Consider the following 24,929-nt stretch of genomic DNA (forward strand, 5'->3'; position numbering starts at 1 on the left):
AATATTAAACAATCAAACAAAATCAGAAGTCAACTACATCTCATAAGAAAATCAGAAGTCAACCACATCTCATAATAAAATCAGAAGTCAACTTCATCTCATAACAAAATCAGAAGTCAACTACATCTCATAACAAAATCAGAACTCAACAACATCTCATAACAAAATCAGAAGTCAACTACAACTCATAACAAAATCAGAAGTCATCTACATCTCATAACAAAATCAGAAGTCAACCAACAACATCTCATTACAAAATCAGAAGTCATCTACATCTCATAACGAAATCAGAAGTCAACCAACAACATCTCATTACAAAATCAGAAGTCATCTACATCTCATAACGAAATCAGAAGTCAACCAACTACAGCTTATTACAAAATCAGAAGTCAACTTCATCTCAAAACAAAATTAGAAGTCAACTACATGTCATAAAAATAATGATTGGACATCAATTAGCCGATAAATAGTAAATTAATTATACTAGACTTATTACAACAATGCAAAGCTGAAATAAACGTAAATGGATTTTTTTCAATTTAATTTTTAAAGGCACATTAATTCCCAGAAACGGTATAAGTGTGCGTACCTATTACCAGAATTGAAACTAAGGTTAAAAAAAGATGACTCCAGAAACTGTCACTGGAGTAATTAACCTCTTGAAAATTATAACAGTAAGCTTTTGAGTAATTAAAATGACATGTAAATTATTTATGGGGACTTTAATTTGTGTGTGATTAAGTTTAATCAGTAGTAAATGATTGGCTTCAAGCTTATATATGATTTCAATACCAATGGTAGCTTAGTTGTACGCAGAGACAAACAAACACATATGACAAAACGTGATTCCATTGTGTTGATCACAAACGCGATGAAAGACTTATGGACACATAGAATGATCAATCATAAAAGGATATGCGAGTTAAATACGTGGTCATACTTTTAAAAGCAGTGTTAAACATAATACTTCATGAAATGTTACTGTAGAGGTAAATATCAACAAGCAAATTAACAGTTTTCTTTAAGAATAACGAACTAACTTAAATATAACTCTGATCTGAAAGGTACACTTCTTAAGTTTGCTGTTTTAACAATAACAACGCGTTCTTCCTTGCTTCGTCTTTATGTCCTCTCATTTAGGGGCTTTGAATGCTGCAAGTAATATCATATTTTCTGTAAAAGTAACTAAAAGTAAAACACAGGTTCTGTAATAATGAACCGATTTATGCATTGCAACAGTACCTATTCTTCAAATTCTCGTTCATCCGTGTCTTTAACTGCATGTATATACAACACATATTTAACTTGTATATACAATTAGAGATGATTAAATCAGATTACTTACAACAAGTAATTCACGTCATAAAACGTGAAATCAGTCACTGAATTTACACTGTTTAGCGCTAAATATATTTGTGTAGACAACCACAAAAATAAACATAAGGCATTACATATTGATGTAACTTTCCTCAATCCAAAGTATCTATCGTATTTGTTTTATATCACTTTAGTGTATAAACTTGAGATGGCCAGTGCAAAAATGCTGCAACGCGAGGATCTTCTAATGGATCTTCCGGTAGCTGACGATAAATATTTGCATTTGCTTTACATTTTGCACTATCGCCAAGCGCCGTATATATGCAACAAAGACAGCTGTATGCCCATCTTGTATGTATCCTTTCCACTATAGCTTGAACAACTGGCATTACAGCGCGGAAAAATTCAACCTGATGTTGCTTCTTGTATACCATGAACATTGCTGTGTATATGTTAAACATGGGCTCATCCGTAAAATCATCCGTATTCAAGTCCTCTCTACTATTCTTCCAGTCAGTAACTTGTACATTTTTCATTGCTTCAGTTTTCTTCACGAACGTGTCATGACAATGATAGAGTATTGGAAGAATTTCAGACAACTTGTTCGTCTTAAACAGGAATTTTGCAAAGTCGTGACAGAATGTACAAAGATTTCTTGCAAATTCATACGGAACTTCGGTATCTCCGTAGGACCCAACTACACTAGCTGGAAGAATGTCCTTAATTTTCACGAGATGTAAATCACCACATGTTTCTCTAACAAGAGATTTAGACATCTGTCCTTCTAACTGTCTATCGGTATATGCAGAGAACCAAACAAGTGTATCAAGATCAAGGCCACTAACGGCACCTGAGAGAAACATTTGGAATGGGACAGAATCATCACATGTACTGACAGACAGGCGCTCTTGAAACGCTTGAGACAAGTAATCGAATCCATCCTCGAAACACCGGTTTCTGATAAATCGATGAGCTGTGTCGATAGTTGCTGGAATAAAGACCTCCAGTGTCGACATTTTTAAGCTTCTATGTTCCTTAAACCTAACAAAATCATCTGAGACTTTATCAATAATCGAATTGCCGCAAGGACTTTCTCGGAGACTTTCATTGATTTGTCTAAGAAAGAGTACTGGCTGGGATCGAAGGAGGACAATTTGTTCTTCGATTTCTAATAAGTCTCTATCCACCAGATGGTCAATCATATTTTGTGAACTCACGAAGTAGTTCGGCAGATGTTTTGTTTTTACGTAGCGAAGCAACTCATCTAACATATACAATACGCATGCACCAGGGCATGACTCCCAAAATTCAGTGGGTATTCTTTCACAAGCGTAAAAGAAGACGCTTTTCAAATGTGTAGATGTAATGGATTTGCAATGGCGCATAGTTTGCGTGCAAAATGCGGAAAAAATGATATAGCCGTACTTTTGATACAGCGAAAGACCATCTCTGAACAACTTCTTCTCGCTAAAGGCAAACCAAAATTGCCACTCGATATTGGGACATTTGCTATCTTTGTGAGCATTTGGTATGATCAAACAGCCGTCCGATGCGATAGACTCTATGATATCTTTTGAAGGCCATCCTTCTCGTCTCACTCGGGATACCCATGTGTTCGCACATTCTGGCCAAATTGGACATCGAATAGCAAGGCATTTGTTATCATTTGATGGGGTTTGCGATTCGACTAGGTTTAATCGTGGTACGTATTTGGAGTACCCGTGTTGCGCGTCGGAAACATTAAGATGTCTTAAAAGTTTTGTGTATCCAACATGAACACCAGTTGCTTCTATCTCGCATATATACTTGTTATTGTCATTAATTTCATCTGACTTGTGTGGAATGATAATGTAATCCTTCAATACTGCATACATCTCAAGGCCAATTTTGTCATAAGTACTAGAATCTGTGTTTATCGTTGTATTTAAGTAAGGAACGTAAGAACCTTCGACAATTGAGCCTGCATATTCTGTTTCCGTGTCATACCCATCGAGAAACAACATCCCCATCTGTAATATGATATAAACGATATTCAAGTGTTATTTGTGCTCTTTAAAATAGTTTTCACGTATCCGAGAACAGAAAATAGGAATTTTGAAGTCTATACAAAACAGTTATATAAATAGATATACTACTATAGACAATATCAAGGAAGTAATAAATTATACATACACCATCGCTTAATTTATCCATATATTGTGAAGAAATCACAGCTGCAGTATCCAAGATCTTTATAGGGATAATTCTTTTCAGTAAGTAAGAAAAATGTGCAGACGGCATGTCGCTCCAAATGTCTATATAATCTTCTCGAAACATGTCAATAGTCTCAGTACCTAGAGAGAAAATGAACATGAAATATATCATCAAACTTCTCTTAACAAATACAGGAATGTCTCGATAATCTTTACTCTGATAAACTTTAGACTGAAGATTGTATCTACATTTTATCTGACACTCAATATAACACAATTCTATAACAAAATAAAACAAGAGCTTACGCCAGGCGGGGGCAACGCTGGACTTTTTTATTTTTTCTCAAAGCAAACAAATTAAAAGGTTTAAACAAATCGTAAACAGAAAAAAAAACAAATAAAAAATAGTTTTTCCTATATTTACATCCTAAAATGTAGGTCTAGTCACACTTGTTGTTTTGTCCAAGTATGAATCATTGCCATATTATTCAATGTTCAATTTTACATCTTAAACAGTGCACATGGTCCAATTTCATAGCTGTATTTCAAAGGACAAGAAAGTATGTCGCTTTATCAAATTGTCTAAGTCAGATATCAAATTTAATGTTTTCATAAAAAAAACTAAGCACACTGTCCAGATTTCAAGCCGTACACAAAAGGAAAAGAAGGTAGGTCACTTCGTCAAAATATCTAGGTAAGGTGATATTTGAGTTCAATTTTACATACAAAATGTCCACATAGTCCAAACTTCATAGCTGTACATTTTAGGACAATAAAGCAGGATACTTAGTCAAATCATCTAGGTCAGCTGATATCAAAGTTCAATTTAACATCTAACACTGTGCACATGGTTCAAATGTCATAGCTATCGGAACCCTGATGGTCATGTTCAATTAAAGGTCCATTTATAACTTACAAAGTTATAGCGAGTTATGAAAATAAACAAAATAATTTCATTAATTTGACCTTGACGGTCAATGTCAATCTAAGGTCAATGTCATATTTAAATCATTCAATATGCTTGTTTGGTTACAAGCCTTGTTTTGTTTAAGCATAAATCCGTACATAAAAAAATATGACAATTTAACCAAAATTCAATAATTTGACCTTAATGGTCAAGGTCATTTCATGTTTAATGTCAGTTCAACCTTAAATAAAGTCATGTCGTAAAGATTGTTGTATCCATGTTTGAAGATATTCAATTCATTAAATACCAAGTTGCAATCAACTACAGCAAAAATCAGTGGAAATTCAAAAATTTAACCTTCAAGGTCAAGGTCATAAATGAACCAATGTCAATTTTAGTTTGATATAATTGAAGCTCCTGACCTAAAAGATTGTGTGCCTTAATATAAAGTTAACCCATTCATAAATAACTAATACATGTAAACAGAAGAAAAGTAAGGGAATTAAATTAATTTGACATTGATAGTCAAGGTCAATTACACGTCAAGGTCACATCTAAATCAATCCATATAATTTTTTGGAAGCAAGTCTTCTTTAGACAAAGTATAAATCAAACCCATACCTAAATAATAAAGTAATAATTTGATCTTGACGGTAAAATCAGTTAAAGCTTAAAGTCAAGGTCAGTTCAACCTTTCAAAAGGTTGTTTTGTTCAAGTATGACGGCAACCGATTTATAATTTTCAAGTTAAGTCAATGAAATTTCAATTAACCTTCAATTTACCTTCAAGGTCAAAGTCATAAATGTGCCATGATCAATGTGAGTTTGGTGTACATGAAGTGTGCCTTATCCTAAAGAATATTGTTTCCTAATATAAAGTAAATCCTTTCCTAAATAACAAAGTTATTGAAAATTACAGCAAAAAATTTAATTTAAAAAATCGGTATTTTGACCTTCAAGGTCAATGTCATTAATGACAGAAAGCCAAGGTTTGTTTGGTAAACTTGAAGGTCTATCCTAAATGATAATGATGTTTGAAGACAATCCATTCAAAATTAAGAAAGTTAGAGCCACTTATAACAAAATCAGCAAAATTAGGCATTCAACCTTGCAGGTCAGGGTCATTTATGAATGAGGTAAAGTTTAGTCTGGTCTAAGTCTTTCGTCTGGTCTGGTCTTGTGGCCAAGTATTAAGACAATACATCAAGAACTTAACGCGTTATAATCAAGGTTAAAGTGTGCGGACTGTAACAATACCTCTTTTATTTTTTAAACAACATAAAAGAAAGAATAAAGTCTAGCCAAAAATCAAGATCTTCTTTAAATTTGTACCATTTGCTTTTCGTTCTAATGCTTGTTTGTTTGTTTGTTGCTACTTTTTTCACCTATTTGTAACATATTTTTGGTCATATCTCGGTGGTTGGTCCAGCTGACTTATTTGCAATTACAATTTTATCCGCAATTGACAGACTACTAATCTAATGTAATTTCTGTATCAGCGGTGAGTGCCAAATGGCCGTAAATTTAATATCCAAGATTAATTGAACGGAGAATTTTCGTAGAAAATAAGTAACGGAAATTATCCTTGGCGGTGTAAGAATTTGCATTAAATAGCAAATATATATTTAATCATAAGAAGAGATATTACAACATTCCCGAACTTAAGCACGATGACAATATTCAGACAGAAAAGATATTTAGAATTGATCAACCAGTTCATAGAAAAAAATCGAACCTTCAAGGGCCATTTGCCCGTTATCATCACTGACAAACTTTTCTGAAGTTGGCGACATCGGAACTTGTACGAAGGCTCTGCTTTCTTCTTCTGTAACATTAAAAATAAAAACAAATGTGTAGGTAGAAGCGGTGTCCCAGTGATTAACATGGCTGCCTCTCAAACGAAGGCTCCCGGGTTATAGTCTTTCTGGGCCCAAGACAGTGTTGCCTCACATAACACCGGCAATTCTTAGGTACAGGAAGCGGAATCAAGAGTAATTAAAAAATTTGTCATAGTCGATGTATGTATGTATATGATACACGTTTAAACTGTCGTATACGAAAGAGCTTTGAATAGACTATTTTAACAGAAAAATATTGCCGTTGAAAAAGACAAAATCACTTCAAAGCCAGATATCATGATTTTCCTTAGTCTTATTTGTTCCAAGAATAAAATATATGAATTGTACAAACTTACCTGCTGGCCTAAGACTTGTATAATGAAATTCCCCAACATGACCTAGTACTAAATGCATCCCATCTTTAGATACATCAATGGTCGCCGGCTCAAGAATTGTCCAGTGAGATTCCTCACCACTGACATTTAGAACTTTTATAGTGTGTCCAATGGTTTCAACAATAGCTCGTAAAATAAGGTGATCGCCCCACTCACCTTCACTCATCTAAGTGAAATAAGAAAAATATGAGCCGCGCCATGACAAAACCAACATAGTGGGTTTGCGACCAGCATGGATCCAGACCAGCCTGCGCATCCGCGCAGTCTGATCAGGATCCTTGTTGTTCGCCTACAAACCTTATAACAAGTAGAGAAACTGATAGCGAACAGCATGGATCCTGATCAGACTGCGCGGAGGCGCAGGCTGGTCTGGATCCATGCTGGTCGCAAACGCACTAAGTTGTTTTTGTCATGGCACGGCTCATATCTTTAAAAGGATAAGTGGCCATAGTAAATCTAAGTAAATATTTTAATCATTTCTAAATTAGTTTTGCTTGAATTGTCGTGATGATTACGTGAGTTCATAATTAAACCTATTCTATTGAAAAACAATGTTCACGTGGAAATTCATCTATTCATAAATATGATTTATTTTCCATAAACTTATTTGTTTAAATAGAGGAAATCGTGTCAAAAGACATTAATCAACATCGCCATCTTGTCTTAAAAAACAGAGACTTAAAAAACAGAGACAGAATCAAATGAAAATACATTGTAAAATTACATTTAAACTATTAAAATTTTGAAATAAAATTTATGATAGAGAAACGCAGTATTTGTAATTTGTATGAAAATATTGTGTATAGTACAAAAGTTACACAGAAATTGAAACTAATTAGTACATTAGCTCATTATCTTCCAACATGTGTATAGCTGGTAACAGGTAATTCTGCTAATAATTTCGCTCATCGACAGTAACAACTTTTGTATTACTTTCAGTTACTGTTTAAAAACGCTCACGATATGAACGTAAATGTCTTGAAAGAAGTCATCGATTGACTTCGTTTTAAAATGATTTTATAGCAAATTTTATAATAATTATGCGTAATACCATTCTCTGAAGATACACATCCCAATCTTCCGCCAAAAAGCTTGAAAAATGTGTTCCATCATCGCTGTATGGGTGCTCAATTAACCAGGTAACTGCAGCTTCTCTAAGAGACTTTGGTCCATAATTGTAATCGCCGTATAGCTGCAATTGATCAACAACGGCAGCAAACATACAGTTACCGTCAGGAATGACGTCACGAACTTCAAAACCAGCTTGCTTTGCAATCCTTATAATCTCCTTCATCTTTTTTATATTAAAACCTTGACATTCTGGCCGTCCGCATGCTAAAAAAGGACAGGCATGAATAAAATCAACAAAGAATATAACATCATCCAACGCATGACATCAACATGTGCATCAAAATAATCATCACTCTTATTATTGCAATTTAATCACACAACTATAACATTGAGTGAAGATCAAATGAAAATCATCACAAATATTTGGGAATATTTGTTAAAGTTTGAATTTAGCATATAAATGTAGGCAAATTATTTCACAATCCATTTATAGAAACTACTAAAATTTACTAACAACTGTTTCGTTTCTGGTTTCCATACTAAATCAATTTATTCTTAAATGTGTATGTGTGTTTTTAATTACTTTAAATCCCACTTTAAACTAGCAGTAACACATTCCTTATTCTTCCTATATCACCACTACAGCAAAACAATGAGTTTGTGGCGAGGAAGAAAGTTACCGCCCCCACCCCACCCCACCCCCCCCCCCCCCCCCAAAAAAAAAATCATGGAATTCTCGTTAGATTGTATGACAGTAAAACATGCAATAAACCTTGTAAAACTATTTTAGTTTAGACAAAATATTAATAAATTCTTAATGGTGTCAATAATTCTGAAAGAACAACCGAAGGCAACCTTAAACAAGTGTGATAGAAATAATAGATATTTTTTATAGAAATAAATCACCTCATACCTGTACATTTTAAACGTTCCTCAGATTGCGACATCTTGATTTTTTGGAAAGCTTTATGACGGTTATCTGCAAAGCTAAAGATGGCTACAGACTTAAAAGGGTATGTCTCTGTTCCCTCCTCTTTTGAATTCAATCCCTCTTCTTCATTTCTGTGTTTAGTAAACCCAATAACTAAAATTTGGCCATGTTCTTTATCTTCTGTCTCACTTTTCTTTGTAGGCGATTCTTCTTTGTCTTTCTTTAATACTGGTTTAACATTTTTGTTCTTATTTGGCTTCACTGGATTCGAATTGGTCGAACTACTTTCTAACTCAGTTATTTTAGGTGAACTTTCTTTAGGTATGGAACTAGAGCTTCCTCCAAGCATTGTGCCAAAGAGTGTAGCAATTAATGGTAAAACATCAGAATTGTTGGATTTACTACCTGTCTTTACTTGTTTCAAAGCTTCTTCTACTTTTCCTCTTTTATTCTTTGCTTCTCTTGATCTTCGTAAAAGGCGCATGGCGGATGGCTCAACCATTTCTTCATATTTTTCTTCTGATTCTTGCGAATGACTAGACACATACATAGATGGTTTCTTTAGACCATGTTGTCCCCTCAACAGCTTCATCGCAACTGGTGCATCTTCTCCACCCTCATTCCCAATCTTAGTTTCAGAAGACTTTGTATTTGTCTCTTTTGAAAATGGTTCGTCCATTCCATTGCATTTGGTGTTGCTTTTCGTTTCTGGTTTCTCTAACTCATCGTTGAGTTTTCTAGTAAGAACCTTTTCTTTTTCATGTTCAAGATTTTTTGTCTTGGCTGCCTTTTTGTCTCCATTATCATCACTTGATTGTTGTGATTTTATTTTTGTATTTAATCTAGATGAAATTTGTTTATCTACTGCGTTCTCATGATTATAACCAGCTACTTCACCTAATGTACTCTGATCACTTGTAAAATTTGGAATCTTTGATCTAAAAGCCTTTGATTTAACTGGTTTATGCATCATATCTGGATTAAACGAAAGATCTCTGTTTTTCTGGATGTGCGTTCCATTCGATACAGTGTCCGTAATATTCCTTTGCTTTGCCACTATATTCTTCAGTCGCATCTCCCGAATAATTTCTCTTTCACTTTCTATCGTACGTGTTTCTTCCTTTGTTGATTTCCCTCCTTCATTTTTTGCCAAAACCTTTTCTTCGTCATTCCTCTGCACCAAGTTTCCAAACTCATTAGATACCGGTGATGACTTGTCAATGCTGCTTTCAAAATACGAAGTCCTTGTCATTTTATTGGCTGAATTAGATAATTCTTTTTCTGAATGTATAAATGACTCATTTTCTCGACCTTTTTCATAATTTAGACCTGTTACTGTTCCGACAGATTCAACTTTATTTGAATCATTTGACTTATTTTTCATATTTTCAGGTGGAAGCTGGCAGCCTGGAGCGTTTTCTCCATTAACTAATGAGTCACAAGCAGATTCATCTTTTTTATTTTTGATATTGCCATTTGCGGGTTTGCGTGATTCCATATTATCTATATTGTGTAGTTCGGGGTGAATGAAGTCATTTCTATCGTCACCAGTCTGTATGTCTCCGAAATCATTTAGTTTTCTACTTGCTGAAACTTGTTCTTTACTTTCAGTCCATGTTTCGTTAATTCTTGTAGTAACAGGTCCTTGATTTTTATTCTTTGGGGTACCTTTTTCATTAGTTCTTTTACCGGATTTCTCAGTTATCTCCTTCAAAGCGTCTAGCTGTTGTTGCTTTTTAAGAGATTTTCGGAGCATCTTTTTATCAATGTTTCCTGTAATGATAAGAGCGTATGGAATTTCGTCATAAGATGGAATGTCTTCTAGGTCTTCAAAGTCATCTTCGTCGTAGAACCCGTCATGCCATGTAGACGGAAAGCTTCTCCTTTCTGTACTCTGAGAGCGTTCATGTAATCTACGCTCCGGTTGTCTATAATCACTGCCTTGACCGACAGGATAGTCACTACTGTTACTGTCATTGAATGTATTATCTGAATATGTAAATTGTCTTTTACCCCTGTTTGAATAGTCATTGGTTGAGTTTGGGTAATGTATTGTTTCATTATGAAACTGTCTGTTTTCGGGGAATTTATCTGAACTGTTTTCAGACCTTACTACGGGATTTTCCCTAAAGTGGTGAGGGCTTTCACTGTGTTGATATTCTTCTGGTCCAAAATAATGCATTTCTGACTGTGGCGGAAACCTCTCATTCTTAACAAATCTTCTCTGCTTCATCATTGCTTCATCATTTTCTGGATTGTTCTGATTACAGAATGCTTGAAAATTTTTAAGTACACTGTTTTGTTTTCTCTCTTCTATTTCTTCATCCCAATCGTTGTAGTCTCCCGTTTTGCGCGTGCTTGTTTTAAATTTTCTATCTGAGGAAGGCAATCCCTTCTGTTGTTTGTTTCGTCCAAAATTCGTTGCATCAGTCTTATTTTTTCTATATTCTGCAGCATTTTCTTCTTGTTTTTTTCTGTTGTCTTCACTGTATGGTATGTCAGACACTGAGTATAACCCAAAACGATTTATTTTACGTTTGAGTTGACTGGATCCACTTAAGTTCATTCTTTTTTTATTTTGTGCTTCATTGGAATTCATATTTACATATTCATAGTTGTTTTCTTCAAACAGGCGACTATCTTGTGGGCTATACATACCTCCGCCTCCTTCTTCGCCATGAGTTCTTAAGTTATTGATATCGTGCAAACCTCGTGGAGGCTTGACCGGATATACCTGCCTTTGTTGATCACCTTTAGGTTCATTTTGAACTCCTCCATGTTCACTCTTTTCTGTAAACAATGAGCACTTGAAAATCAAAAAAGGTAGTATATTTACAAGTAAAGCAAATATCATCAATTTAAAGTTTAAGTATTTGCTTTCTAAGTAAAATTTGCGAACAGGTGAGTTTTCTGATATTGTCAAATCATTCATTAAACTTAATATTGGTGCATGGATAAGACAAAAGCTATCTCCCAGATACAATGTTGAATTAGATCTATACAAATATATCAAATGACACAAACTTGAAAACATATTATGTAGAAAGAAATATTAGTTAACTTTATCAAATGCACTAGATTCGATCGATACGCCGTCTTTTACAAACAATTAACTTTAAATTCTGTTTTAAGTTTTTAATATTTTATTCATGTTTGATAATTATTGAAATCAATTATTTCTGAGTTGAGTGGAAGTCAGCTGAACACACATCCTCATTATCAAAATTGATCAAAAATGACAAGAAGTAATTATTGGTGGAGATCCTCCAAGAAAACGTACTTGGCTCTGTGTGTTGTTAAAAACACGCAATTCTTCTATTAACTGGAAAATACATCATTGATAAATCTAATCTGTAAATGCATTTTTTCCAAGTATGTGTTCGGTTTAATAGAAAGAAATATTGAAAGGCTATTTATTTAGATAATCAAATACACATTTGACATACTTATTGCAATCAGTTGATCACACGCCAAACAATTTCTGTCTGATGACTTGACAGCAGACGACTCTTCTAGTTTCTGTTTCAGCTTGTAACAACTAACGCAAAATTTCTATAAATAGAAAATGCATCATCGATATCACTAAAAATAATCTTTTCCTACCTCAAAACATAAACAACTTAATTATCATACATGTAAAACTCTAATAATATCGTGTCTGAAATAGACACGTGTGGTGTCTGAAACAGACACGTGTAGTGTCAGAAAAAGACACGTTTGGTGTCTGAAATAGATATATGTGGTGTCTGAAATAGACACGTGTGGTGTCTGAAATAGACACGTGTGGTGTCTGAAATAGACACGTGTGGTGTCTGAAATAGACACGTGTGGTGTCAGAAATAGACACGTGTGGTGTCTGAAATAGACATATGTGGTGTCTGAAATAGACACGTGTGGTGTCTGAAATAGACACGTGTGGTGTCTGAAATAGACACGTGTGGTGTCTGAAATAGACATGTGTGGTGTCTGAAATAGACACGTGTGGTGTCTGAAATAGACATATGTGTATTGAAATTCAAATAAGAGAAAGAAACAACTGAATTCATTATCATTTATGTACATGTGCGAGTATATTCATTCACAATATATAAAGTTAGTGAGTATACTGTTTTCATATTATACAGCGACTTTTCGTTTGTCAGTGATAAAGAGCATTCTTTTTAAGGAACTGTCACTATATAGCGTATGTCACTTGGGCATGAATGTGCTCGGTAAGGCAGATATACGTTAAAAGGTTCGGTAAATGTTTTAGACACGCTGTCATACGTCAATGTACAATCCCAGACATACATGTACTATAGACCGGTTGACATGGTCAGCGTATATGCAATCAGAACGTACCCGGCTATTATTCTTAATCCGAAGACCGACGGAATATAAAATTGTACTTTACACATTAGCTATGGAATGCCGGTAGGGACATGCCACTTTGCTTATTTGCCAATTGCTGAATTGCTTATTTGCTAATTGCCGATTTGCTTATTTGCCAATGGCTGATAGGCTTAACGACAAATTTGCTTATTTGCCAATTGCTGAATTGTTAATTTGCTTATTTGTTAACCACTGGTTTACGTATTTGCTTATTTGCCAATTGCTAATTTGCTTTTTTGCATTAGAAATACTTTACACTGTGCCGGAAATATATGAAAAATCTGACTACAGACAACCAGTTGAGTCAGATCTGTTAACTTTTACCAACAGTATTCTTGTAAATTCAATGTTTTTCCAAGAAAACTGTTGGTCAATGAATTTAGTTGCAATGATCCCTACGCAGATATATGTCTACAACTGATGGCTGATATGTCCTTGAGAACACAGACGCTTAGGGATCAGATCCCGTACCCCAACGTGATACGTGCACCTGTAAACACTCTATTTAAAATATTTTAATATTTAAACACGAATTGGACATCGTTAAAACAGGTTTTCAAGCAATTTTTACATATACCGGTATGAAAAAATACCATATACCACCAAGTCTCAATAAAGCACTTAATGGTTTTATCATTGTAACAAATGTCCAATTTGTATTTAAATAAATATTCAAGTAGTTTTGATATAGTGTTTACAGACGCATATCACGTTAGGGGCAGGATCTGACCCGCCAGCATCTGTGCTTGAAGATGCCTTATAGTGTGTTGCAGCTATAGATCTGTTTGTGCAGCATAAGTCAGAGATTGATGGCATAATAAACACTTGATTAGTCATTATATAAGTGAAAATTATTGGGTAAAGATTGAAAATAAAAGAACTTGAAAACAAAACTATTTTTTATTTTATGGCATATAAAATGTCGTTATTCTCAGCAGGTTTGTCACAGAGGGCCTCATTTTAGTGGTACGAACACATAGTATCACGAATGATACATTTGGTGCATGCTTAACACGGGTGTTTGTCTTTGCACTTAAGCAATAGGCTGCGTTTTTAGCTCTGTAAGATTTTGAGATCACTTATGTCTGTGTGTGCATCAACATTTTGCTTTGGTTCAATGTTTTTGAAATTTGGTCACACTTTTCCATTTCTTCATGTTGTACATTTTACATGCTATCAGGTGACCATGACCATGATCATGACATAGGGTATAATGGACAAAGCCTCTTTGAATATTGTGTATGCATGCTGCCTATTTAATGCTTATGTGAAGTTACAGTTAGATATAAGCAATAGTAACAGAGATATGACAGAAAAACAAAGGCTTCTCAGTACAAAACATTGGTGACCTTGACATTCAGTATATAACGGGCACAGCTTCTTCGTGTACATGTACTTTGTATGCTTGCTTGTAACGCAAAATTTATGCAAAGTTGCAGTATTAGATGCATGAATCAGCAAAAGTAACAGAGATATTACAGAAAAAAAGTTACCAAGAAAACCAATGCATTGGTGGGTAGAATAGCATCCCTATTCTCTGAATAGTGGAGCTAAAACTGAAACTCAAGATAATTAAAAAAAACAACTACTTTCTGAAACTGAATTTATTTGTTTCGAAATTGATTAAAATGTATCCTTCTGTCTTTCTACCTATATTCTAGGTAATGATGGATTGATCATAATTGTCACAAGTTATAATTAACAAAACTTTATAAACATAATAACATGATATAGGTTCATGAGCTTGAAATAAAATCTACAAAGACTTGTTATTTTAAATCAAACAAGAACTTCGCGAGTCGGACGTGTCGTCTGACAACAGCATAAAAATTTATGTATAATAGCAAAAAAAGCAATTAGCAAATAAGCAAATTGGCAAATTGGCAAATCAGCAAATTTGGCAAAATTTGGGAAAAACAGCAAATTTGCAAAAAAGCAAATTTAAATAGTTGGAAAAAAAAAGCAAAGGGCATGTCCCCACCGGGATTCCAAAAATTTGCTTATAGTAGAAGACATTGGGTGAATGTTGCTAAAAGTCCCCTTATTCATGGTCAGAACATTTTTCGTACGGTTGCAGAACCTACAGAAAACCTAAAGAATGGGTAGCGTACATTGTATTCATGATAAACGTTTTGGACGTGTGTCTATTGACTGACTAGCGTATTTAAATTCATGCTATTTATTAGCTAATATACGCTTCGCTAACGATGACAAAAGTAAGCATAAACTCACGTATGCTCGCATACATTTCAAATATGTTGACTATAAGTTCATCATGGGCAGTCCTCGAAAATACTGGTTCTTGCACACACAAAATGTGCACGTTCAAAATTTTATAACATTTCCCTATACAATTTCCACGTACCTCCCATAAGATATAGTGTGACATTCTCAATATCTCATAATTTCAGTAGATTGATTCACAAATGTTTTTATTTTCTTTCCTCCCATGCACATTAAGAGCAGACATTCTCGATATTCAAATAAAAAGGGATTTGACTTAACCGCAATGACTGTTCTCATTTCCGTCTTTCAAAACAAAAAATAATCTTTTTATCTTACCTTCTGACAATTAGAGCACGTGTTACATAGATGAACTGAAAGCTTGTTAATGTCAACCCCGCATGCTGAACAAACTGTTCCTGGCTGGCCGTTGTACGGTCTGTCGACAAGAGCAGCAGCCATGTGTATCTTTTATTTAACTTTCTTCTTTCATATAAGTCCAACTTTATTATAAGAAACCTTAAATGATATATCAAACTTTCAAGTTAAGATTACAAAGGTTGATGTTTACATGAATATGTATATAATTCTTAAGCTGTTCTGAAATTAATTAGAAGATAATGATAGTTTGTTTAAGTAAATGTACAGAAAATTGTGGGATACTGGCAAATTTTTATATAAAAAAAGTTTATATTCTTTAGAATATGTACATGTATAATATATACTTTTTGTTTAATCGTTTGACGGCATGTTGATCAAAATACACATCAGAAGGAATAGTTCACTCCTTCTAACAACTTCTAACTAGATAAGCCCGGTGTCCTTTTAAAATATAGTGTTACTTCGGCAGAGCGACCTTCTGGAGAAACTACCTCTTTACAAAGAAAGAATAACATTTTCCCAAACTACGATTTAACCTCTCTAGAGCGATTTTTTCAGAACCAAAATCTTTGCCTCCCAAAGGGTGTTGCTATGCAGAGGTTGTTCTGTATATATATAATACTTTTCTTCTAGATAACTTTAAGTCAACTCCGTCGCTTTCGGTATCTTATATCAATCTCAACGTGGGATCCGGTCACATATCAACTATTATTCAATAAATAGTCAAACTTTAAACATATAAAACAATTTTAAAACATCTGAAGTTATTCGAATTAAGAATAATTAAAGTCAGGGACGTTTTGACTACAAAATTGAAGACCTTTGGTAAAAAGATAAGTGGGGAAGGAGGTGGGGGTCAGGATTTATCTATAAAAATATTTATCAGTTTCAGAGTGCGAGAGGGATCAATCAAATGCAGTCATACAGACCATGTACTGCCAGTCATTGCTGCCCCTTAACTCCACAGAGTTTTTCTTTTATTATTACTTTTGTTTCGCTATGAACCGCAGACCCCCTTAAGTTTCGAAGAATAGTAAATAACAATAAAATATTAAGCCCCTATAATTTTTCTGTGTAATTAAAGATACTCACAGGAAAATTTGTCCAAAAAGTTAACTTTCATGATCTCCGTCGAAAACAAATCTTATGTTTATAAAATTTCCTTTTACGTGGGGGAAATACCAGAAACAAAAACAGGTCATTTAACATTAAATATAAACTGATAACTCCTACCCCCCCCCCCCAAACAACTCATTTGAATTATAAAACCTATTAGATATATAAATGTTTTCTCGTATTTCAATTAAAAACTATTTATCTTAATGTAGATCAACTGACTAACTCACCTTTTTAACTTCCTTTCATCCCTAGTTTCATTTTCAAAAGCGAAAGTAGGAAAATAGAATTACCCATACGTCACTTAAAAATGTTTGCTCATTCTGATCACCTCGGCGTTTATGGTTAAACTTTATCAGTTAAATATTATTTATTTATTTATTTATTTATTTATTTATTTATTTATTTATTTATTTATTTATTTGTAAAAGTAGAAACTGCTATATTTTACCTTTATCAAATAGAATTTACGACAAAAGATGTCAATCGTAAATAACTTCGGCTCTAGTCAACTTTATCGTATATCGCTATACATTTATGTGTTTAAAGGCTGAATTTCGGACCGCTTAAAACACCTATATACAAATTTTTCTTAAGAAGACTTATTAAGAATTGATCACATGTCAAAGTAAAAATGAGAAATACAAGTCTGTATAGTTAGCCTGTTCTTAATGAAATCAATAAAACTACAGGGAGAACTTTCTATAAAATAATGATGATAAGAAAATCAACTTTGAAAAGAAAATACTAGATTTTAAGAAAAGTATAAGACTTGGTGTTGACAATTCAAGAAATAGTTAACATGTTGTATGGAATTAATGACTTATCGATAGTCATATTTTTTCTGTGTTACTATGGCAGTAAGGGCTATTTTACCATGCTCTGATCAATTGTTTCGTAAGTTTTCGTCGATTTTAAGTGCCGTTTTTCAGTTCGCAATATTTTACTTTTTTAATTTAACATTTTCATAAAAATTAGCATGAATCTGGAGTCGTGCTGTTTGAAGGTAAACAAAAGCGTTATCTGTATTGGTAACACACAGTTAGGTCTAGTAATATAATTATGATAAACGATTATTACTAACACAAGGACCGGAATGGGACAGAACTAAAAATGTCAGCTAATTAAACCACTATAGAAATATGCTTATTAATTAAAAAAAATACTTGCATTTTTGCACAGACAGTATGCTGTTACTCATTTATTTGCATAAGTTCTTGACGTTTTCAAGGAACTCCGTGACAGTTATTTGAAGAATATTATGCGCACGTGCCAAGTTAACAGAGGTTTGGTTGTCATCTGTTTAATGATTCTTTCCTTTTGAAACACGTGCAGATTGAGGAGAAAAAAATTGATGCACAGTCTATATTGCATGATGACGGTTCCATTGACGAGTACCAAAGATATTCATAACACTTGTAACACATCAATTATATATCATGATAAACTTCTGACAATGGGAACTACTAGTATCTATAACGCACTGATAAACATTAAATAAATATTTCTCTTGAACACTTTGTATCGTACAGTATCTTTTGCTGGCAGGTGATATGATAATGCCCTTTGTTGATTATTCAAGTCTATCTTTGACGAACATAATTATAACTGTTGATAAAAGACAATAATTTTCTTTCGTATTTGTGATCGAGTAACTTAGTAATACATGAGAGTGAATTATATGGGCATCAAGCATTATTTAAAAGTAAATAACTTTTATAAATTTTGCCATTCGAATGTTTTGTTTGATTGTTCTCTATTGTGCGTTTTAGCTCATAATGACAATTTATCTAAATGGAATTTTGTATCAAGGAAATAAATAAATAAATAAATAATGGCAAAATTGTAGACTTAAACGTGATATGTGCATGTGGTCATCCGACAAAAGAGATACAATCATATATACATTTTGTAATTATATTTAAAATTAAGGTACCAGTGCGACAGTAAATGTCAACGTTAGAAATCCGAACAATTAAATATAATATATAAATGCGCTCACAGGCTATAAATTCATATACAGTCCCCTCCAAAAGTTTCCGGACATAGTCACAAGTCATATAAAATGAAAGAAATATCAATGAATTAACAGCAAACGGAATAAATATCTCTTTAATTTTCAACAATAACATCAAACATTAGCAAAAACAACACTTGTCAACATCTTGATGCCAATTATGTAAATAATCGGTCAAAATTATCTGAAGCAGTCCAATTGTCCTCAAAACGTCCTCGTTCATACATTACAGTTTGTGCACCTTAATAGTTGGTATGCCCTTTGTGGGCTTCAATGACAGCCTGTATTCTTTTAGGCATGCCTCTCACAATCTGAGAGCACCTTTCTCTGGGTATGGACTCCCATGATGCTACTACATTTGCCTCCAGTTCACCCATGTTGCGTCTTAATTGATTCCTAAGTCCACACCTCACATTCCACCACAAGTTTATTATGAGATTGAGGTCTGGTGATTGTGGGGGCCATTTCACACACCTTATGTCATTGCCCTCCTTCCACTCCCGTACTAGTCTAGCTCTATGGCTTGACACATTGTCATCCTGTGCCAGTCATTATCCCCATATCCCAGGAGATGGGCTGATGGCACTGCAAAACTTTCCAGAATGTTCACATATCCTGTTCCATTTAACCATCCATCAACTCTAGTAGACATGTTTGCCCCCCTGTATGTCATGGCACACCACGCCATCACCCCAACACCTCCAAACTTCACAGTTTGAATCACACAGTTATCCCTGAACTTTTAACCGGTACGCCTACACCTAACTTTTGACTCATCCGTGAATAACACATCTGACCAGTCTACTTAAGACCAGTGTTCATAATGGCAAGCAAACTCCAATGGCAGTTGGAGATGACTGACACTTAAAAGAGGCTTCTTAACTGCTAAATGTCCATTGAGGCCAGCGGCATTAAGTCTGCGTCTCACAGTAGAATTTGAAGCATTCACTACAGCTTCCTGCCCGACCAGCCTCAGGGCAGGAACTGTTAATTTTTGGTTCTGCACGAGAGGTCTGTCATTCCTCATGTTGGAGACCATGGGGCGTCCAGATTTTGGTCTAGGAGCATGGGAACCGCTCTCTTGACCACGTTGTAGGGTCTCGTAGACTGTTGACCTGAAATACAAAAACCATGAGAGGGTTAAAAAAGGGGGAAATTCTTACTTTTGCGTGCCTGAAACAACAATGCAACACTATTTGACACTTAAATTTAATACAAAATGCATATTAAAAAACTTAGAATGACTTACCTTGACCTCCCAAGCTGGCGTGCAATCTCTACAACAGGAACACCCTGATCCGTCTGACAGCATTCTTCTTTTTAAGGAAAGAAATGACAACTGTTTCCACATGTTATCATACCCGTTACAATTTACTTTTTTCCTAATTTTGGAATGTTTTTCCCATACACTTCACTTTAAGGTTAATTGAAATGTACCACAAAAAACATGGGTTTTAGGGAAAAAGCAATTTTTGGCACAAATAATGACTTTTTGCACACTGACTATGTTAATTTATTACCTTTCTTTATCACACCTTATTTAAATGTACTTCTGTTGTTTCAAACTTGTAAAATAAGCAAATTACATAGTATATTTCAATAAAAAATGTTTGTCAGGAAACTTTTGGAGGGGACTGTATATAGTACGATAGTTTAATTTCATTTTTTGTCAAAGTAACACTTTACTTCTTCTTTATTTTTCATTAATTTTATTAGAATTTATTTTTTTGAGTTTGATCCTTGCTCCATATTTTATTGTTTTATAGCATTAATACTTTCGTATATTTTCTAACTTATATACATTTTTCAGCATAAAAATGGCCCACTTCAAAATGCCTTCATTTTACATATCTTTATTTTGGATAACATTGTGTGCATCGAAACAATTCAACGGAGAGTATTCTAATGGAAAAGGCGGTTCAATGTCAGGCCCATTTTCCAGTGGTTCCGGAACCGGAAGTGCAGGATTTGGAGGGAAAATGTCTAGAGATAATGGCAACAGCTTTGGTAGAAGCCCCTTTTCAAGCATGTCAAGCGGTACTGACACAGGAGAAGCGAGAGGTCCTTTTGCAAGTGCTCATAGCAACGGGAACGGTATCGGAGGTAGTCCGTTTTCTGGTGCTGCTACTGGAAACGGTAAAAGTAATGGCGCCAGTCCTTTCGCTTCGGCTTTGGCAAATGGAGGTGGTGGTGGTAATGGGGCCAGTCCGTTTTCAGGCGGAACGTCAGGAGAAGGTTCAAGTCCTTTCAAAGCAAACATGGATGGCATTGGTAAGTGAATTCATGCTCTGATATAGTTAATGATATTAAAATATTACTTTCTTATCGTATCTTCTCTATTCATTTACTATGGCACTGGTACGTTAATTGGAAATATATAAGTATATATAATTATATCTCTTTCGTCTGATAGATCACATGTACATATATCATTGTAAATCAACAACTTTGTCATTTTTTTATTTATCTATTTATTTGTTTTACAAGTGTGGAACCCCATCTATTGAAAAGCATACGTGCATTTACGATAAATATGAATAACATATAATAGAGTTTTCACATTTTCAAGTACACATTTACAAAATATAATACAATTTTGAAAATTGAAAAAGAGACCATCTCGAGTTACGTTACGAGGACATTATAATACAATGGTTCTTTATTACATTGCATCATTGCATTTATAAGCATTAATAACTCCTTATATAAACATATACGTTGCTTTTCAGAACCAAATTCTATTATGGTATAGTGAATTCAACCAGAAGGTTTTGTGAAAAAATATACATGTAATTTATTTACTGACTGTCATTTTTTGACCACAGTATCAAAAGTAGAATACAGCATGTAGTGATAAAATTATATTAATACGTAGTTTTTATATCTTCAAAAGGAATGCCAGGTGTTGACCTATCTACTTTAATGAAATCAGGCCCAGGAGGACTTATAGGTGGCAACTTCCAAACCAGCAATAACAGTATGCTTATTGGACACGACTTCTCTAAAGATATGAATACTAACGGAGGTCAATTTGGCGACATGGGATTAGATCATGGTCAAAGTGAAAACAAAATCGCCATTGATAACTCGAGATTCGACACCTCAGCATATCAACAAATGCTTCAAGATTTATTTAGCACTGACAATTCTGGACAGGGGATGAAAGATATGGGTTCACCGTTTGATGGAAACTCCTATAACTACAACAACAACAATGGAGGTGATTATAACACTGATAAAGAAGCAAGCATCGGTTCTTTTGCATCAACTGACATGTCATATAATACTGGTAATGGTGGTACAACCACCGGCAATGAAAATTCCAAGTTTCAAAATTTACAGAAAGGTCAAAATACAGGAAGCGGAAATAGTTATTCAAGCGGGTCAAACATGGAGTCATCGGGATCAAATTCGTTTTCAAATCCTTTCGATGTGCACAATTATGACACAGGCAACAGTTCACCAAACTCGGACGGAGCGACTGAACATGGATCGTTGTCTAATATGAATGATAAACAAAGTCCGTTCAGTATTAAAAATTCAGGAACTGGAAATACACCATTTTCTGTAAATAGCAATTCTGGTTCAACTTCCGGTAATGGTGTTGGAAGCGGGTCAGGGCCTTTTGATACTTCTAAATTTGGAATGTCAAACGGAAATTCAAATAAACATTCTGACATTGGACAAAACCCATTCGATACAAGCAAGTACCAAGCAAGTGGCGCAGTAAGTAGCATGATGGGAAATCAAAACATGGCAACCGGAAGTAAAAATTACAATACTGGACTTGACGCATACGGAAATGTGAATTTTGGGACACTCTCGGCAGGGGCCGGATATAATTCTAGGTCAGAAAGTCAATACGAGACGCCGTTTGAAACGGACAACTACAACAATCTGCTAGATAACCCTTTCAAATCAGACTCTTATTTTGATACAACTAAACAGAACTTCAAACTACCCTATGAAACGGACAGTAAAATACAGCAGAGCAGTTACAGCAATTTAGGTTTATCGTCTGCTGGTTATAGTGGAGATGGTTACACAGGATCGGGTCCAGGGGGAGACCCGTTTCACCAGGGTGGACACTCCATGGGAGGATCGAGTTCTATGAGAGGTATTTTTTATGCAATCTTAAAAACCAGTCTTTGAAATAAGAAATATTTTTGTGGACAAGTTGTTCATTGCTTTTTCATTCATTTTTATATGTGGTCTGTTTCTGGAGATGGCATTTTGTGTTGTCACGAGGAATGTCAAGGGAGATAACTGTAATCACGTCACCTGGTTACGTATATAGTGAATGTTGGGCTACACACTGCCACTGAATGTTTTGAAATGAAACCGTCTTTTGAAAGTGATATTTAACGGTCTTATTCGGTCAATTACAGGGGTTAATTTATAACCTGTAACATGTTTGTATAAAAATAACATGTTTATGTACAATTCATATGGTTTACAAATCTTGTAGGAATGATGTACACTTTGAAATGAACGAATTATAATTATTAATTAAAAGGACACCACCCGAGTTGGTTTTTTTTTGACATGACGGGACTGGGTATATTTTTCCGAGATTTGTTTATCATTTGCTGTAGGTCTGGACCAATAACTTTTGTACAAATTTTCACATCAGTCCCGCTAAGCATAAGCCACTTTTCATAAATTGGCACTTTGAAATATCACCTTGAAGATTCCTTGTTAACCGCCGTTATCTGGTCTCATCTGGTGTTTCTGAATTCTAAATTTTATCATTTTGTTTTCTGATTAAGCCGGTGCTAAGGGGCATGGAAGTGACTTGCACTTTCCAGTACCGTCCATGAAGGCTCAATCAAACCGAGCCTACAAAATTTTCAATTTTGTTGTTTTTGGCGTTCCTTAGGTATTCTACTTTTCTCTAACCATTTTATCTTTACCTCGGATGAGTTTCTTTAGTACTGCAACTGTATTACAATGATGACCTGTTGCGACTCCGTAGTTGTTTTCGCATATAATTCATTAATAACTTATAACATTGATATTTTTTCTTGTTCTTTTACAGGTTAACGGTCAGTTCAGCAGTGACCTGACGAAGATATTATTTGCTGTATTATTCGATTTCATTAATAAATAAACGTAATTATTCCACTGGACTTATTCTATCTTAATAAGGAACTGTCCTTTGTATATTTAAAATAGTTCAAGATCAAATTTAAAAAAACAACAAAAAAACCCAAACAAACAAACCAAAAAAACAAAACAAAAAAAAACACATCAACGACAACGCTTAAAAGACTTTCGGAAGCATTGATTCCAACACATTTTGAAGATTTAAGATTAAATACCGCTTTAAAACCAGTGCTGGTGGGGGTGAGAGGGAGATGTCTCACTATTACATTTTCTGTCATGTACCACGTCAGACCGCGTCATTTGTCTCCATTCAAGATCATATTATCAATAAAAAATACAGAGTCCGCTCGCAAGTGTACATAAACGGAAAAGAAAACAACACAAACAAATAGAGCCTATAAAAAATAACGCATTCACACGTGAAATGCATATCGAAATCGGTTTCTTCGTAACAAAGCGTGGATTTACCGAATTAGACTCATACGTCAAACTCGTCACAGTGATTACCTCCCTTGGCAGAATTGTAATCACTCCCTTCACAGACGTCACATGATAATGAAAGTCACATGACGTAACGTCGAAATTCAAATGTAAATATCGACCGTTACATAGAAAATCTAACGTCATTTTTTTCTCTTTCTGGATTATTTTTTAACTTTTCGTACCCACGTTCGTTAAAGTTTATCAAAAAATATCAAAACAAAAGTATACAAAATAATGAAAAATAAATTCGAAAGCTAAAACACATGTAAAAAATATAAAATATCAAAATATTGCTAAAAAAATGTTTGTGATGGCAGAGATCTCTGTACTGATAAGAGGAGATCACTGTGAAGGAGATTGCTTATACGTCGGATTTATTAAATCTCACGTCCTGTGAGCTCAGACTTTATATGCATCCTCGTGCTTCTATAGGTGTTAATGCACGAAAATGTGCATTATTTCTATATTATTATAATCAAAGAGTTTAGATGAATTGATCGCCTGAGTTGATTCTTTCACGGGAAACCGATTTACAGTAATGACACCGATATATTCTATTGCCACTGCTTAAAATTGCTAAC

The 24,929-nt window shown here is 34.4% G+C and overlaps 2 protein-coding genes across 4 annotated transcripts; one reads left to right on the plus strand and one right to left on the minus strand.

Moving 5' to 3' along the window:
• Window positions 1-7: 7 nt before the first annotated feature.
• LOC132723846 (uncharacterized) lies at window positions 8-17,251 on the minus strand. 3 transcript variants are annotated; one of them, XM_060708645.1, is made up of 9 exons: window positions 17,194-17,251; window positions 15,585-15,764; window positions 12,098-12,203; window positions 8,634-11,441; window positions 7,701-7,984; window positions 6,611-6,815; window positions 6,152-6,241; window positions 3,490-3,650; window positions 8-3,326 (listed from the first exon to the last, which is right to left on the minus strand). In XM_060708645.1, exons 2-9 carry the CDS (start codon window positions 15,705-15,707, stop codon window positions 1,503-1,505), a joined length of 5,601 nt encoding a protein of 1,866 aa, XP_060564628.1. In that variant the 5' UTR covers window positions 15,708-15,764; window positions 17,194-17,251; the 3' UTR covers window positions 8-1,502. The 3 variants fall into 3 exon arrangements, with proteins under 3 accessions (XP_060564628.1, XP_060564627.1, XP_060564626.1); XM_060708644.1 differs by lacking the exon at window positions 17,194-17,251 and adding an exon at window positions 16,973-17,031; XM_060708643.1 differs by lacking the exon at window positions 17,194-17,251 and adding an exon at window positions 16,719-16,850.
• Window positions 17,252-18,211: 960 nt separating this feature from the next.
• On the plus strand, window positions 18,212-23,883 carry LOC132723847 (uncharacterized transmembrane protein DDB_G0289901-like). The gene is made up of 4 exons (XM_060708646.1): window positions 18,212-18,447; window positions 20,570-21,030; window positions 21,653-22,876; window positions 23,798-23,883. Exons 2-4 carry the CDS (start codon window positions 20,577-20,579, stop codon window positions 23,800-23,802), a joined length of 1,683 nt encoding a protein of 560 aa, XP_060564629.1. The 5' UTR covers window positions 18,212-18,447; window positions 20,570-20,576; the 3' UTR covers window positions 23,803-23,883.
• The last annotated feature ends 1,046 nt before the right edge of the window (window positions 23,884-24,929 follow it).

This window comes from Ruditapes philippinarum, unplaced genomic scaffold (assembly GCF_026571515.1).
Source record: "Ruditapes philippinarum isolate M1 unplaced genomic scaffold, ASM2657151v2 ctg2313_1_1_1_1, whole genome shotgun sequence".
In the NCBI taxonomy this organism is placed as follows: Eukaryota; Metazoa; Mollusca; class Bivalvia; order Venerida; family Veneridae; genus Ruditapes; species Ruditapes philippinarum.

What these genes read in the sequence shown, in the direction of transcription:
- LOC132723846 (XM_060708645.1), bottom strand. Translation starts at nt 15,707, where the DNA reads ATGGCTGCTGCTCTTGTCGACAGACCGTACAACGGCCAGCCAGGAACA. An exon ending in TACAAGTCTTAGGCCAGCAG is followed by an intron (nt 6,242 to 6,610) that starts GTAAGTTTGTAC and finishes TTAATGTTACAG; the next exon opens with AAGAAGAAAGCAGAGCCTTC. An exon ending in TGGATAAATTAAGCGATGGT is followed by an intron (nt 3,327 to 3,489) that starts GTATGTATAATT and finishes ATCATATTACAG; the next exon opens with ATGGGGATGTTGTTTCTCGA.
- LOC132723847 (XM_060708646.1), top strand. Translation starts at nt 20,577, where the DNA reads ATGGCCCACTTCAAAATGCCTTCATTTTACATATCTTTATTTTGGATA. An exon ending in AGCAAACATGGATGGCATTG is followed by an intron (nt 21,031 to 21,652) that starts GTAAGTGAATTC and finishes TATCTTCAAAAG; the next exon opens with GAATGCCAGGTGTTGACCTA.